Raw genomic sequence first — 13,573 nt, 5'->3', positions numbered from 1 at the left:
TAGATAATTGTTAAATTGTTGTTTTGTCGCATGCTGTGTTCAAATTCTTACCTATATTACATAACACGACTGCTATGCAGTATGGGGGCCTGAGAAGCTGTAATTCGACAAGGAATCGGTGTAGGGCTCTGCAAGTGACATGCTTCAGTTTCTTGTACAAATCGTACATATACGCGTTCAGTGTGTACATATGTACGTATGTCTCTGCCAACGAATCTTGTATGGACTTGTATAGGCACAAGTCTTTGGCACTCTTCAAAACGTTGTTAACTGTTGCAGGTATTGACTGCGAGAAATCAAGGTGTGCGGAATTAAATAATTTACTACGCGATGCCAGGTACTGGGCGGCGAACGGTTATTTTGAAGTGAGGGATCCGAAGACGGGTGCGACTCCGTTGCATGTTGCAGCGGCCAAGGGTTATTTAGATGTGAGTACTCATTTTAGCTTTATTACTAAATGCACTTTGTGGAAACCCTCCAAATGGTACTGATCTGATGTAGTTAACACAATGCATTCATAATTTTTCTTTAACTCCTAGCTGCCAAATAAGCTGAGTAAATATGTTTAGCACTGCTTTGATTCCAGTTTTAATAAAATAAAAAACCATCATCATCAACAACCCATCACCGGCTCGCTACTGAAAACGTCTGTTCCCAAAATGAGAAAGGTTTGGCTATAGCCCACCACGCTGGCCGTATGCAGATTGGCATACTTTACACACCTTTGATAACATTATGGGGAAATCTCAGACATGTAAGTTTCCTCGCGATGTTTTCCTTCACTCTAAAAAGCAAGATATATTTTATTGTTTAAAACGCACATGACTGTGAAAAGTTAGAGATCCGTGCCCGGGATCGAAGCCTTAACACCGCCGAATAGGAAGCCAAAGTCTGAACCACAGGTTATCAAGCACTATAAAAAAAATACTTTTATTCAAACATTCCTATAAATATTTTTAAGGATTTTATAATATCTATGATTTTCACATAGTATTCATCTATAGTCGCTTCTATTTTTTGGTTTTGTATTAGGCCAACTTATTTATGTTTTTTTTATTGTCAGAACAATCCTACAAGGCTTGATTAATTCATTTGCTATGGACCCTAGAAAGAAATTGTGTACCCATTTCTGTCCAGGTTGCACAAATTCTACTAGAAGAATGCAATGTGGAGCCCGACTGTGGAGATTACGAAGACTGGACACCTCTTCATGCGGCCGCGCTTTGGGGCCAACAGGAAGCTGCAGCGTTGTTGTTAAAACATGGGGCAGATCCCAATCTGAAAAATTTCTCAGTGAGCAACTTCCTATCAATAGCTTTGGCCCGTGATTTTGGTTATTTTAAATCACGCAGGAGTTATTTTTATAATATTAGGAAGTATCCTAGGTCCTTTTTGTCAGATTCTTAATTAAAATTCTTCTGAGTTTTTAGAAATCATATCTATATATACTAATAAATAAAATTCAAGTGTCTGTCTGTAATTTCGAAATAACTACCTCATATTAAGCTCATATAATTATTTTAACGATACCATAACTGAATCAAACATTTTTAAAATTTTTGTCTGTCTGTCCGTCTGTCTGTTTGAACGGGCTAATCTTCGGAACGGCTGAACTAATTTTGACGCGACTTTCACAGACAAGTAGAGGATTGATCAGGGTGTACCATAGGCTACTTTTTTGACCGACTTTCAAAAAAAGAGTTGTGTTTTTCTACCTATGTAAGATATAAAATGATATACATGAATGCAATTTATTTTGAATAATATGATTTTGCAGGGTCAGACTTGTTTGGAGATCGCGGATCCCTCAATATCCACGTGGTTGTCAGAGGCATCCATGAAAGCGCCGCGTCGTATCAACAACAACAATAATAATAATAAACGCAAGAGGAGTCCATCAAGACATGAAATGAAGCGAGTCGAGTTAGAGATTACTGAAAAAACTGATAATGTCATAAATGGTTAGTATGACATTACTTTGCAACGTCCCATACATCCATCAGCCTGTGTGTGTCTACTACGAAGACCTTTTCAAGAGCGCAATGCCAAACACGGTCCTCCGCCTTCCTCATCCACTTGCTTCCAGTAACCTTCTTCATCCAGCGGGCTAGGGGTCGTCCTACACTGCCTTTACCGGTACGCGGTGTCCACTTCAGAACATGTCTGCTCCATCGGCTGTTGGTTCTGAAACAGATATGACCTGCCCACTGCCACTTCAGCTTTCTAATCCTTTGAGATATGTCGGCCACTTTTGGTCTTCTAAGAATTTCCTCTTTCCGGATTTTATCCCTGAGAGAGATGCTATACTATTGAGAAACAAATCTAAAGGCATTGTTGAACAGCGGGTTATATGAGTATAGTACGTGTCCGGTTCCCGTTTTTGAAAAATAAATATTTGATTTCGTTTATTCAGATAAGCCGCCAGCAGCTCCAGAGATTATTCCTAAGATACCTGACGGAAAGCCGCCGAAAAGCTGTGCGCCGTCGCCCGACCCTACTGAGCCTGTCACGGACAACGCGGCTATGGACGAAGCGCCCTCGTGGCGTCGATCAGCGTCGTTCCGTAATAGGCAACAGGACAGCGGGCGTTAGTATTCTTTTTTTATTTACCGGGCAACACGACGGTTATGAGCTTAGCAGGTCCAGTTTGTTTCACGTAAACATACCGCAGCGTGATAGGAGATGTCTCATTCGCATACCACACCCGGGATCCTGGGTTTTTAATGGGTATGCTATAGGAACGCGGCATCAAATGCATTGCTAGTGAGTCCCACATACCTGCTTTTGATGCGCAGAATGCACAGATGACGGTTGCTGTATTTTCCATCAATCGTTTGATGCGTGAGGATCGCACATACTTAATTGATTGAAATTCGTAGGAATTCTTAGCATATCAGCTCCACGGGTTTTTACAGCTCATAATTTGAATGATACTAGTAATTTATGTATCAAAAATTAAAACTTGCGTCTTAATATCTGCACACTGTATTGCAGGTGAGAACAAGGCCGCTAACAACAATGTAGACTGTGATACGATCCTCAGGAGAACGCACAGTTTTGAAAATGATAAAACGTAAGTTTTTATTCAGTTAACCCTAATGGGTTTAATCTTGGCATGCTATTACCAGATGTACTAAACATCATTTACCTCAAAATCATATCGCATCTCATTTGTTTAGTGTAAGCAATACTTCGCTTTTGTTATAAACTTCCCATCATAAAAATTGAAACACCTTGCAACACTTTTTAGTTTGAAACTGTCTCGATTTTTTTTCATGAGAAGTATGTATTTTTTTGATTTTATTTTTTTCTGAATCAATAAGTTGTTTTTTACGTTTTAATAACTGCTACCACTATTCAAATGATAATAATAATTTAGGAAAGTAAAATTAATTATATATTCACATAATTCTCTGTCGAAGCTTAGCCGTAAATCTAATAACAATGTGCTAACTGCAAATAATTACATTTTGTGTATAATAAATACACAACAAGTTACAGTTTCAGTTCATTTTTTTTATTTTATTTATTTGGGATAATAAACAATTACATATTATATATTAAAGCTATAACTTAAATCTATCGTAAAATATTAGTAAATATGTAATCAACTACACTATCCACAGCTTAACAATAGAGCTAGGGCGACACAATATGAATAAACTTCTTAACCTAATATTAACAAAGGATATAGACTGTACAGTAATTAAAAATAAAAACAACTAATAGTTTTTGTTAGTTCGTCGATTTCTCAACGTTTTATAAGTCAATAGCAAACTCCCGCAAATGGTGGCCAAACGAATGAAGTTGAAAAGTTAGTTAAGAATCATACACAATGAATTTGTGTACTGATGTATAGGGATTCGATTTGCGGTTACATTGTGAAGATCAATATATGTTGCTGTTGTTGCGGGATGACGCGTTTACTAAATCTTTCGACATATAATTTAAATACGATTTACTCTGGAGCTATAACAATATATTCTGAAAAGAAGGTATCAAATCAAATACACAAACATTGATTTGACATTATTGATTTGATTTGACATTGATTTATTTGATTTGACCCTCTATGTGTAAGATGTAAAGCGCTTCGTGTTTTCAAAAACTTTTGTCATAAAAAGTTTTCATTCATGTATCCAATCGCTTGTTTTCAGTTATATTCATATCAATTACGCGACATAATGTAAAGTAGCATCGCTCATATGCACGCTCATGTTTATTTAATTTAGTAGGTCAACCCGTCACGCCATCCGAAGTCTGCAATCTGTCTCGTACATATGATGGGTTCAAACTAAGAATAGGACGAACTTCCCGCCATATTGTGACGTCTGAATTGGAAATATATTTTGATATAAATAAAAAATATATTTATAGAAAAAGATGATTCTAAGAAATTTTTACAAGTGAACCGAGAAGTACCAACAAGAAACTCAGCGGTTGCTCTTTTCAAATATTCAGTTTACAATATTATGCTATGTATAAGTATTTGCAGTCCCTCGCATTGCTGGAATAAGAAGGGTCCTTCTTATTCTAAGAAAATCCCCTGCTCAATAGTGAGTCGCAGCGCGCCGAGGGGTTGATGATTTTGATGATGATGCATTGTTAGAGTGAGCTGAGGGTCCAATCCACGCGTTTTCATAGTTTGAATAATCTTCGATTGCACAATATACTTTAGACAGATTCTATTTTCACTGTAAACAGTAATTTTCAAGTGACAATTGACAAATTATTGACAGATAGAGGGCATGGTCGTCATATTCTTAGTTTGAACGCGTTATACATTATGTGGCATGCTTATGTGTGTTGTGTAAACAGTTTCTATCAACGATATCGCGACGTGACAGCGCGTATAAAGGCGACCTCGTGCCCGTCTATACCGCCGCTGCCGCAGTCCACGTTGGCTTCAATCGAGCTAAGGAAAAAGAGTCTGGAGGCTACTAACAATGCAACTGAGAGTACTAATGAGGATGTTCAGACCAGGTGCTGCCGCGTTCAGGGTCCACATTGGTTTCTGTTTTGCTCTTACGATCTATTGCACCTGTCGGCTCGGAAACACACTATACAGAGTGGCAGCGATAAGTGTACTTACAAACGAGCGGTACTTTGTCGACGACAGAGGTGGTCGCTGACGCCGTCGTCGCGTGTTGGCGGCTGTCGTCGACAAAGTGCCGCTCGTCTGTAAGAACACTTAGTGCAAAATAAACATAACTTAGTAGGAACTACCATGTATGACAATAAAAGAAAAAATGCGCAAATGATTACGTTTGAATATTTTTTTTTGTTAAGTTTTACCTTATCATATTCGTTTGCAAGATCTCTATTAACATAATACATGGTACTTAAGTGGTAACTTAATGCAAAATAAAATGCGGACCAGACCAATTATTTCATGTGGGTCGCTTTTGTTGTTGTACAATTTTCTATCAACATCAAATGATATGATACACGTGCGCATTGAAACTTACACTGTCGGTGCTATCTAATAACCTCGCCCTCGGCTCCGGTATTAAAATTAGCTCCCCGACTGTAATTTTCATCATGCCGCACTTGTAGCTTAAATAAATATTTATATTCTCCTTGTACCAACGTCATAAAATCAAAGTTGAATTACTTCAGGTGTAATATGATCAAATTAGAAACTAATGTGTCTCCATAACTTAACCCATTAAGTACAATGTTTGTAACCGACTTTTCATTACAATATTTCATTTCTCTAATGTTTTGTCGATTAGAAAACACATGGTGGTGATTGGTGTCAGTAGATAGATTTGTTTTATGTTACTAATTGTAGAATTGAACGAAATTAGTACCTATAGCTGACAATTTAATATAACACTCGGCATTAAGTTGTTATCAAAAACAAGTTGCAGTCTGAAAAATTCTTGTTTAGAATGACCCTTCCTGCGGTAATAGGTACTGTATAGAAGGTAGGTGCTACATAAAAGGTAGATTTTGTATTATGTTACGATTTCTACGACTATAGTCATAAAAAGGTGTCCACGCACTTGAGCTGCGCTGCGCGACACGGCGCGGCACGACGCGACGCTGCAATATATGAGCTTGTAAGGAGCAAAGCGCACCTAAGCGACGCGGCGCGGCAAATATAGTTTTTATAGTTTGTATGAAGCAAGGCGCTGCAACGTCGCGGATCGCAGCGCAAATGCGTTTGGACCTTAAAAGCTGTATGTTCACGGCTAAATGTTCACTGGCATTAAAACTTGCAAAAGTTAGCTCTGGCAAATCACTTGCACTGTGCAAAGACGCACAGTAGGTCAATTTTAGCAAGTCAAACTTGCAGAAAATGATATGCACTTCAGGTACGTGTAATTTTCCCAGTGACAATTATAACTATACATACTAATCTGGAAGAGGATATGTGTACTTACTAATCAGTGTGAACAAAATAGAAACTTGTCTGACTTGATTATAGGTATTGATGGATGCGGTGTTTTTCTAATAGTAATTAATTGATTCTTATGTTGATTTTATTGACATTTTTCGTTATTTATGTAGAATAAACCCAAGCGACAGAAGAGAAAGAGAAGCAAATACGTGGAACGCTCCCTCCAATAACAGTGCCACTGTCTCGCCGACTAGTACTGCACAGACCATTAGGAGGTACGTTTGTAATAATTAATATTAACTTATATTAAAAAAAGAATGTGTCAGTACGAGTTGTAAGTTAAATATACAGTTTTATTAGACAAGTGACCTACATACATTATAGATCTTACTTTTCTTAAAAAGAAAGAAAAATACGAATTAATTCTTAAAGTTCTTTAAGTCGTAATAGAAAAACGTGTTATTTTCGATCACGAAATGAAAGGAATAATTCTGTAAATACCACAGAACCTTAGCTGCGCGAGTCTGACTCACATTTGTTCGGTTTAAAAAAATAAATCTACTGTGCTATAAATCATTATTGCAATATATTTGATTTACACTTCGTATTTATTTATCATTTAATAGGGATGGGCTAGATTGTGTCAGTGATTGTGAATGCGAGTTGTATAATTTTGCTTGTATGGTCGGTCTAGTTCGTATAAGCTTTTTATTTTACAATGGGATATTATTTAATCATAGAAATATAATCTAGTTATAAGTGGGATGCTGAATATTTTACATATCATACAATTTTTAACCGACTTCAAAAAAAGCAGGAGGTTCTCAATTCGTCGGAATCTTTTTTTTTTATGTTTGTCCCCCGATTACTCAAAGACACCTGGACCGATTTCGAAAATTTGTTTTTCGTTTGAAAGGGTATACTTCGCAGTTGGTCCCATATAAATTTTATGAAGATCTGATGAATATCTTCGGAGATGGAGAACAGAACTCCTCAATGGATAAGAGCGAATTGCTCGCGATCAGTGTGATAGCTTACGGCCGGTTCACACATGTCTCCGTTTTACTGTTCCGTTTTATCGTGTACGTTTTTTTTTCGTTGATGGCGTATGTAGTTGTATGAGCGATTTCACACATGGCACAGTATTCTGTATACAGTAAAAAATATCGTTCCGTAAAAAAATTACATTCCGTTTTGTCATCGAATACTGGACGAACGGAAGGGAAATATACGGATACGTAGAATTTTAACGGATAGATCCATCCTTGTAGAATAGCGTCGGTATACTGCGAGTTTTCTGTTCACACATCGCATCCAGTAATGACGGATCCGTTGAACGTTATACGGTGCCTATGTGTGAACACAGCATAAATTTATGACGCATCCGTTAAAAACGTACCAGTAAAACGGACTCCCATGTGTGAACGGGCCGTTAGTAAACAGTAGGGTTTTGACTGGGCAAAAAAGTGAAGTCGGTTTTATTTTTCTTTTTATTATTTTTTATTATAATAAAATATAAATTAAATAACTATAAAATAGTTAATTTAATTTATGTTATATTTTATGATTTATAAAATAACATCTATGACTATAATAAGGCCTGAGACTTAGAGAGTAAAGCTCAGTTTAAGTTTTAACTACGCTAGAATATCGATGTTTTGGTAAAATATATCAAATGCACTTAAGTATATAAAACTAATTTTATTTTTGGAAATGGGAATGTTAATTTTTTGTTATAAGTACTTAAAGAAGTTGTATACAGTGTGTCCGGGCATGAACTAGCGATATTTTAAACACTTATATAACAACTATTTTTAAGTACCAATACACTCTAAACTTGGGCCCAATCCACTTCCTACCTGTGTGGCATCCATTTTGGTTTTTTTTGTTGAAACATGTACCAAAAAAATCATATCTCTCAAAGTTTTGGTCTTACTGAGATAAAAATGGGCTTATTCGAAGGGTAACAATACTGTCCTATATTCTACGTTACAAAACAAAGTGTTCACATTTCCATAACTTTAGAAAAAATAAAAAACTCGAAAATATTATGGTAAAATTATGCAAATTCACAAATTATTGTAAATTACTGCAAAAACACTCCCGACAACCCTTTTTATTTTTTTACTACATCGAGAGATTTTGAGCTACATTTAATTTACAGCTGTATGTCTAATACTTTAAGAGTTATTGTTGTTTGAGACCAAAACTTTGAGAGATATGATTTTTCTCTTGATTTCAACAAATATACCAAAATAGCTGCCACACAGGTAGGAAGTGGATTGGGCCCAAGTTTAGAGTGTATTTGTACTTAATAATAGTTGTTATATAAGTGTTTAAAATATCGCTAGTTCATGCCCGGACACACTATATTACTTGGCGTATTGAAAAAAATTGCAATAGAAGTTGTACATCTATTGAGTGGTAGTTCATCAGTACAGTAGTAGTAGGATTATCTTCTGTCCGATTGTTCTTGAATTTGTTCTTAAAGTTACTCTCATTGATATTTTTTATATTAAACGTAATGAGAGTTTTATTTCATATTTTCAAACTAAGAAAACTTTATTTGGATTTATTCAACTAATTCAATAAAACGTAACTTAAATAATTAAAATTAATTTACAATTATAACATCTAAAATCTAAATTAGTAAAATAATGAACCTAAAACTAAAAACTAAAAACCTTAAAAAATATAATATAATACCTAAAATAAATTATTTCATATTGATCAATATTTTCTGAACTGTATACAAATATAATCTTTGGTTGTTTGGGTTTTAAATAGGGTTATTCACAAGAAATATTATTATATTCAAGTGTAATAATATTAAGGCTTTTTGTCCCTATCCTCTTATTATTATAACTAAATCCTATGTCCGGATACTTAAACCTTTATTATTGTTACTGTACATGGCAGCTCCTCGGAGAGCGTAGAGTCGAACAGTAGCAATTCTACACCGAGCACGGCTACTCCGACCAAACTGTCGCCTGGGAACATATTCAAGAATTTCTTCAAGTACAAACGATAATGTAGCTTAATAGTTGTTTATCTTGATACGAGATTATTTTTTACTTTTTTTTTAAATTATTATCCATATTAATTAACCCCCCGACCCAAAAAGAGGGGTGTTATAAGTTTGACGTGTATATCTGTGTATTTGTCTGTGGCATCGTAGCTCCTAAACTAATGAACCGATTTTAATTTAATATTTCTGGTGATGTTTCTGGTGACAGCCGCGATTAATGTTTTGGAATAATTGATAAAATAGTTTATTTCGTAATTTAAAAAAAATGAACTGCAAATTCTCGTATCGAAATAAATCATGTGTGTGGATTTTATTAGAGTTAGAGCTTCGTGTGTGATTGTCGGCCACTTAAGTTGCGGATTTTAGAGCATTATATCAAGCATGAACTATATATACATTCATTTATTCGTTTTGCATGTTTTTCTCCAGTAGTTTTTAGTGAAAAAAGAGAACTTCAAACCAAATGTGGCTTGTCTTTTTTTTATGGATAGCTTATTGTAAACTTGTATATTGGGTAACACAAAAGGCTGGTTATAGGTCATTCGTACCTCCGGTCCGGGATGAAGAAAGCGAAACTCAAAGGAAAGCGCACGCCAAACGAGTTCGCGAGACGCGGCGATCCACGCAGGGGGTGACTCTTGACGAGATCAAATCTGCTGAACAGCTAGTAAAGAAGAAAGCCGGTAATGGAACAACGGAACCTTCCTCGCCAACGACCCTGCAGAAGCCCGATTGCACTTCCACCACAGATCACGCGGTACGTACTTTTTCTTACATAGATCATATTGTCACCTTTACATAATTTACATATTACTTGTATATTGTAATGTAAACATAAAATGTATTGAATCCCTCCTATAGGATGTTTCATATGTTAAATATTATTTATAACTTCTCTGCTATAAAGATAATAAATCTAAATATACAAAAGGAAACGCTGACTTACTGACGGACTGACTGATTTATCCGCACAGCTCAAACTACTGGACGGATAGGGCTGTTTGGTATCGAGGTAGCTACTACGAAGTAGACATCCGCTAAGAAAGGATTTTCTAAAATTCAACCCCTTATGGAGTAAAATAGGGGTTTGAAATTTGTGCAGTCCACGCGGATTAAATCGCGAGCATAAGCTAGTTCGTATATAATATTTTATACTAAATTTGTTGCTTTTTTACTGTGAATAATAATAATTTATTGTATAAGGTAGGTATAATATCTTGATACACATTTTATGACAATATCAGAGATAAGTGTCCGGCCTATATATTTTGATTAAAAAAATTACACTTTCGCGAATCAAACTACTATCTTTATATTGTTAAATAGCTTGAATATGATATGGAAAATGAAACTAAGAAAGATGTTTGATTTGTGTAAACTAGTATACGCGACACTTGTAAATAGATTGTGTTTACGATTTTGCTCGAGTAATTTTTTTCATGTGGTTAACTTTACCGACATTTAGAATAGTATTAATAAACTTCTTCACATGTTTTTTTTTTCATTTAACAGTTAACGTAATATTTTAGATTGGACCAAAGTAGCTTCATTCTGTTATTTAGTTACGACTGACTAAAAGTTAGTATCAATATCATATTGTTTCCAAAAAATTAAAATACTGGGTGATAAGAAATTCAATAATTATTATTTATCAATTCTAAAAGTTTATTCGTTATTAACTATTATTACCCAAAATTTGTAATAGCTTTTTTATTTTGTCGAAATTTGCTATTTTATAAACATGGTTAATGGTTACCATACGGAGGTTCCTTTACGATATGCGTATCGTAGGCTCGCAGCGCCATGAGCGGCAGGGACGTCGCCGTGACGCTCGCACTGGCGTGCGCGACTGCGACCGCCACCGCGACTATTGCGGCCAACAGTGAGCGGCGCCCTTCGTGGCGGCTGCGACTCGACCCTACTAATAAGGTCCTTTATGTCCCACGGTACAATCCTAGGCGCGGGCCACGCTAGTGCGACCGCGGGGACAGCTGTAGTACGTCTAGTCGAGGAGCCCGCGTTCATTTTGAACGCGCGGCTTAATTAACTAGTATTGATAAAGACGCAGGAAGCGAAAAAGCAGACTATTCATTATTTGATCGTAGTCGGTAGAGGCCTCCTCCTTCGCAGGTAGCGCCACAAGGGACAGTACGCCATACGCCGAGTATTATTATTGTCCCCGCTCGTCTGAAATGCAAGACGCATCGTGCTAGCGTAGCCTTTACGTTACGCGACTATCGATTTTCCTGTAAAGGTCGTAAATGTTCAAATTATACTAAAATGAAACTCAAGAAATATTTTTCTAACACAATTTGCCTTGGACAGAACTCTGATAAATCTTATTTGCTAGCACACCACAGATTTATCATAAAAGAGAGTAAAAAACTTAGTAATCTTAATAACATATATTTAAATAGACCATTATAATTCAAATTATAGTTTTCTTAGCTAGGTATATTTTATACTCCATTAATTAACTTTAAATGGATATTATGACGGAACGGCTGCTTTAGTAAAATTACAAATCAATTGATAGTCGTGTAACGGTCATACGGGCTTTAAAAACTTTGAGCACACACGCATGGTGTGAAAAATACTTCAAAATTGATGTTTTACGTGCGGCGCTCGGTGCTATACTATTTTGTTTGAATACGTTTCGACTAAACGAGTATATACAATAATAAACCACAATTAGTGAGTTTCATATAATTATAAATTATAGAGTCTGAAACGTATTTCACCTTACAAGCTAAAATGTATCGCGTTTTGTAAATTGTTTTGATCATAATATTGTTCTAGAATGTCGTTTGTATTCGTTTATAAGAGTTGAACAACCAGCATGAGATGTCTTATACTGTTTGTGGTGTTCTGTTTCTTTACAAAATTGGTTTTTAATGTACGAAAATTGATTTGTGTAAAATTGTCCGCACAGTTTTATGATTGTGAATGATTTTGATGAAATTATCCTACGTAAAGACAGATCCAAGATAGCCTAACTTAGAAGAAATACTATAACATTTAAATAATGTAGAGTATACTTTTTAGGTTTGATTTGTTGAGATATTTTTACTTGAACTCATTTTGCGCGCTTTTAAAAACCAATTTGGTAGTACAATTTTGTATCTACTATTATTTTCGATGTCTCAAGCTGAAGATATTTTACTGTGTTGTGCTGTGTCGTGACTCGTGACATAACAGAAGAGGGTGCGGAGTCATTTTATACTAAACACTACTTATACAAAGACTTGTACAGTAGTCTGATGTCGTCGTTTCAGTTTGCACCACAACGCAGTAAAAGGTTCGCGCCTTCATAAATACTATGCTATGTTGTATACTATTATGTATGTGTTATACCTAAGAGCTAATACGCACGGCCGACTAGTCGCCCGGCGACTCAGTGAGTAGCGACTGTTAGGATCTGTAATTTGTATGGAAGATGCCGTGCCTATGCGGACGGAATTGCGGCGACTCTGTGCCGAGAGGACACGGCGACTTTCATATAAATTACAGATTCAAAAGGTCGCCCTTAACTAAGTTGCCGGGCGACTAGTCGGCCGTGCGTAATGGGTCTAAACTTAATTTACATTTATTACTAAAGATATTTCTTCTTCTTCTTTATCTTTAACAAAAAGTGTATTACATGTCAAATGAACAGATCCGTGTTTTTTGCTAGAAGACTAACTACTAAATGCCACACGAATCATTATCATCATCAGACACTCATGCATGCTCTATGTTTAGAATATGTGTGAGCATTTGTATGTGCTTTAGCCATAGTGGATTGAACTTAACTTGCACAATAACGTGAGGCCTGTCAGGTACGTTCTGCCTGCTGCACTTCCCATTCCTCAAGTGCTCTCGTTTTCAGGGGAAAACGCATCTTGGACCATATCACTACATTTATTGCATATTTTTTACACTAGATACTACCGAGCCAAGTCTCATGTTTTCATGCATAACTGAACTAACGATGTTGTGCTTGTCAATATCACAAAAAACGTAGTTGTCTTTGTGTTGTACTTTGAGCCATAATAATCTGATTGAAATCTATTAGATAATAATAGTTTATAGTAAGATAGTAGATCAAAGTATACGACGGTTTACTTTATGTTGATATACATGGGTCTTCGTTTGCAAAGCGATATTGACTACGGTAGTGGAATATTTTGTATAAAACTATTAATAAAGCTAGGGCATCT

The 13,573-nt window shown here is 35.9% G+C and overlaps 1 protein-coding gene across 8 annotated transcripts in view; it reads left to right on the top strand.

The window, feature by feature from the left end:
- The window catches only part of LOC123880307 (protein phosphatase 1 regulatory subunit 12A), a 49,898-nt gene that overhangs the window by 18,660 nt on the left and 17,665 nt on the right, over window positions 1-13,573 (top strand). For 4 of the 8 annotated variants that reach the window (XM_045928354.1, XM_045928357.1, XM_045928355.1 and 1 more), the window contains exons 4-13: window positions 280-428; window positions 1,138-1,293; window positions 1,778-1,961; window positions 2,414-2,587; window positions 2,995-3,073; window positions 4,819-4,983; window positions 6,517-6,621; window positions 9,266-9,364; window positions 9,912-10,131; window positions 11,166-11,303. In XM_045928354.1, the coding sequence (XP_045784310.1) occupies window positions 280-428; window positions 1,138-1,293; window positions 1,778-1,961; window positions 2,414-2,587; window positions 2,995-3,073; window positions 4,819-4,983; window positions 6,517-6,621; window positions 9,266-9,364; window positions 9,912-10,131; window positions 11,166-11,303 (1,469 nt within the window). The remainder of the gene's footprint in view (window positions 1-279; window positions 429-1,137; window positions 1,294-1,777; window positions 1,962-2,413; window positions 2,588-2,994; window positions 3,074-4,818; window positions 4,984-6,516; window positions 6,622-9,265; window positions 9,365-9,911; window positions 10,132-11,165; window positions 11,304-13,573) is intronic. The other 4 variants (XM_045928360.1, XM_045928358.1, XM_045928359.1 and 1 more) reach the window with 4 other exon arrangements.

Source organism: Maniola jurtina, chromosome Z (assembly GCF_905333055.1).
Source record: "Maniola jurtina chromosome Z, ilManJurt1.1, whole genome shotgun sequence".
Lineage (NCBI taxonomy): Eukaryota > Metazoa > Arthropoda > Insecta > Lepidoptera > Nymphalidae > Maniola > Maniola jurtina.
This window is presented reverse-complemented; position numbering and strand designations above follow the sequence as displayed.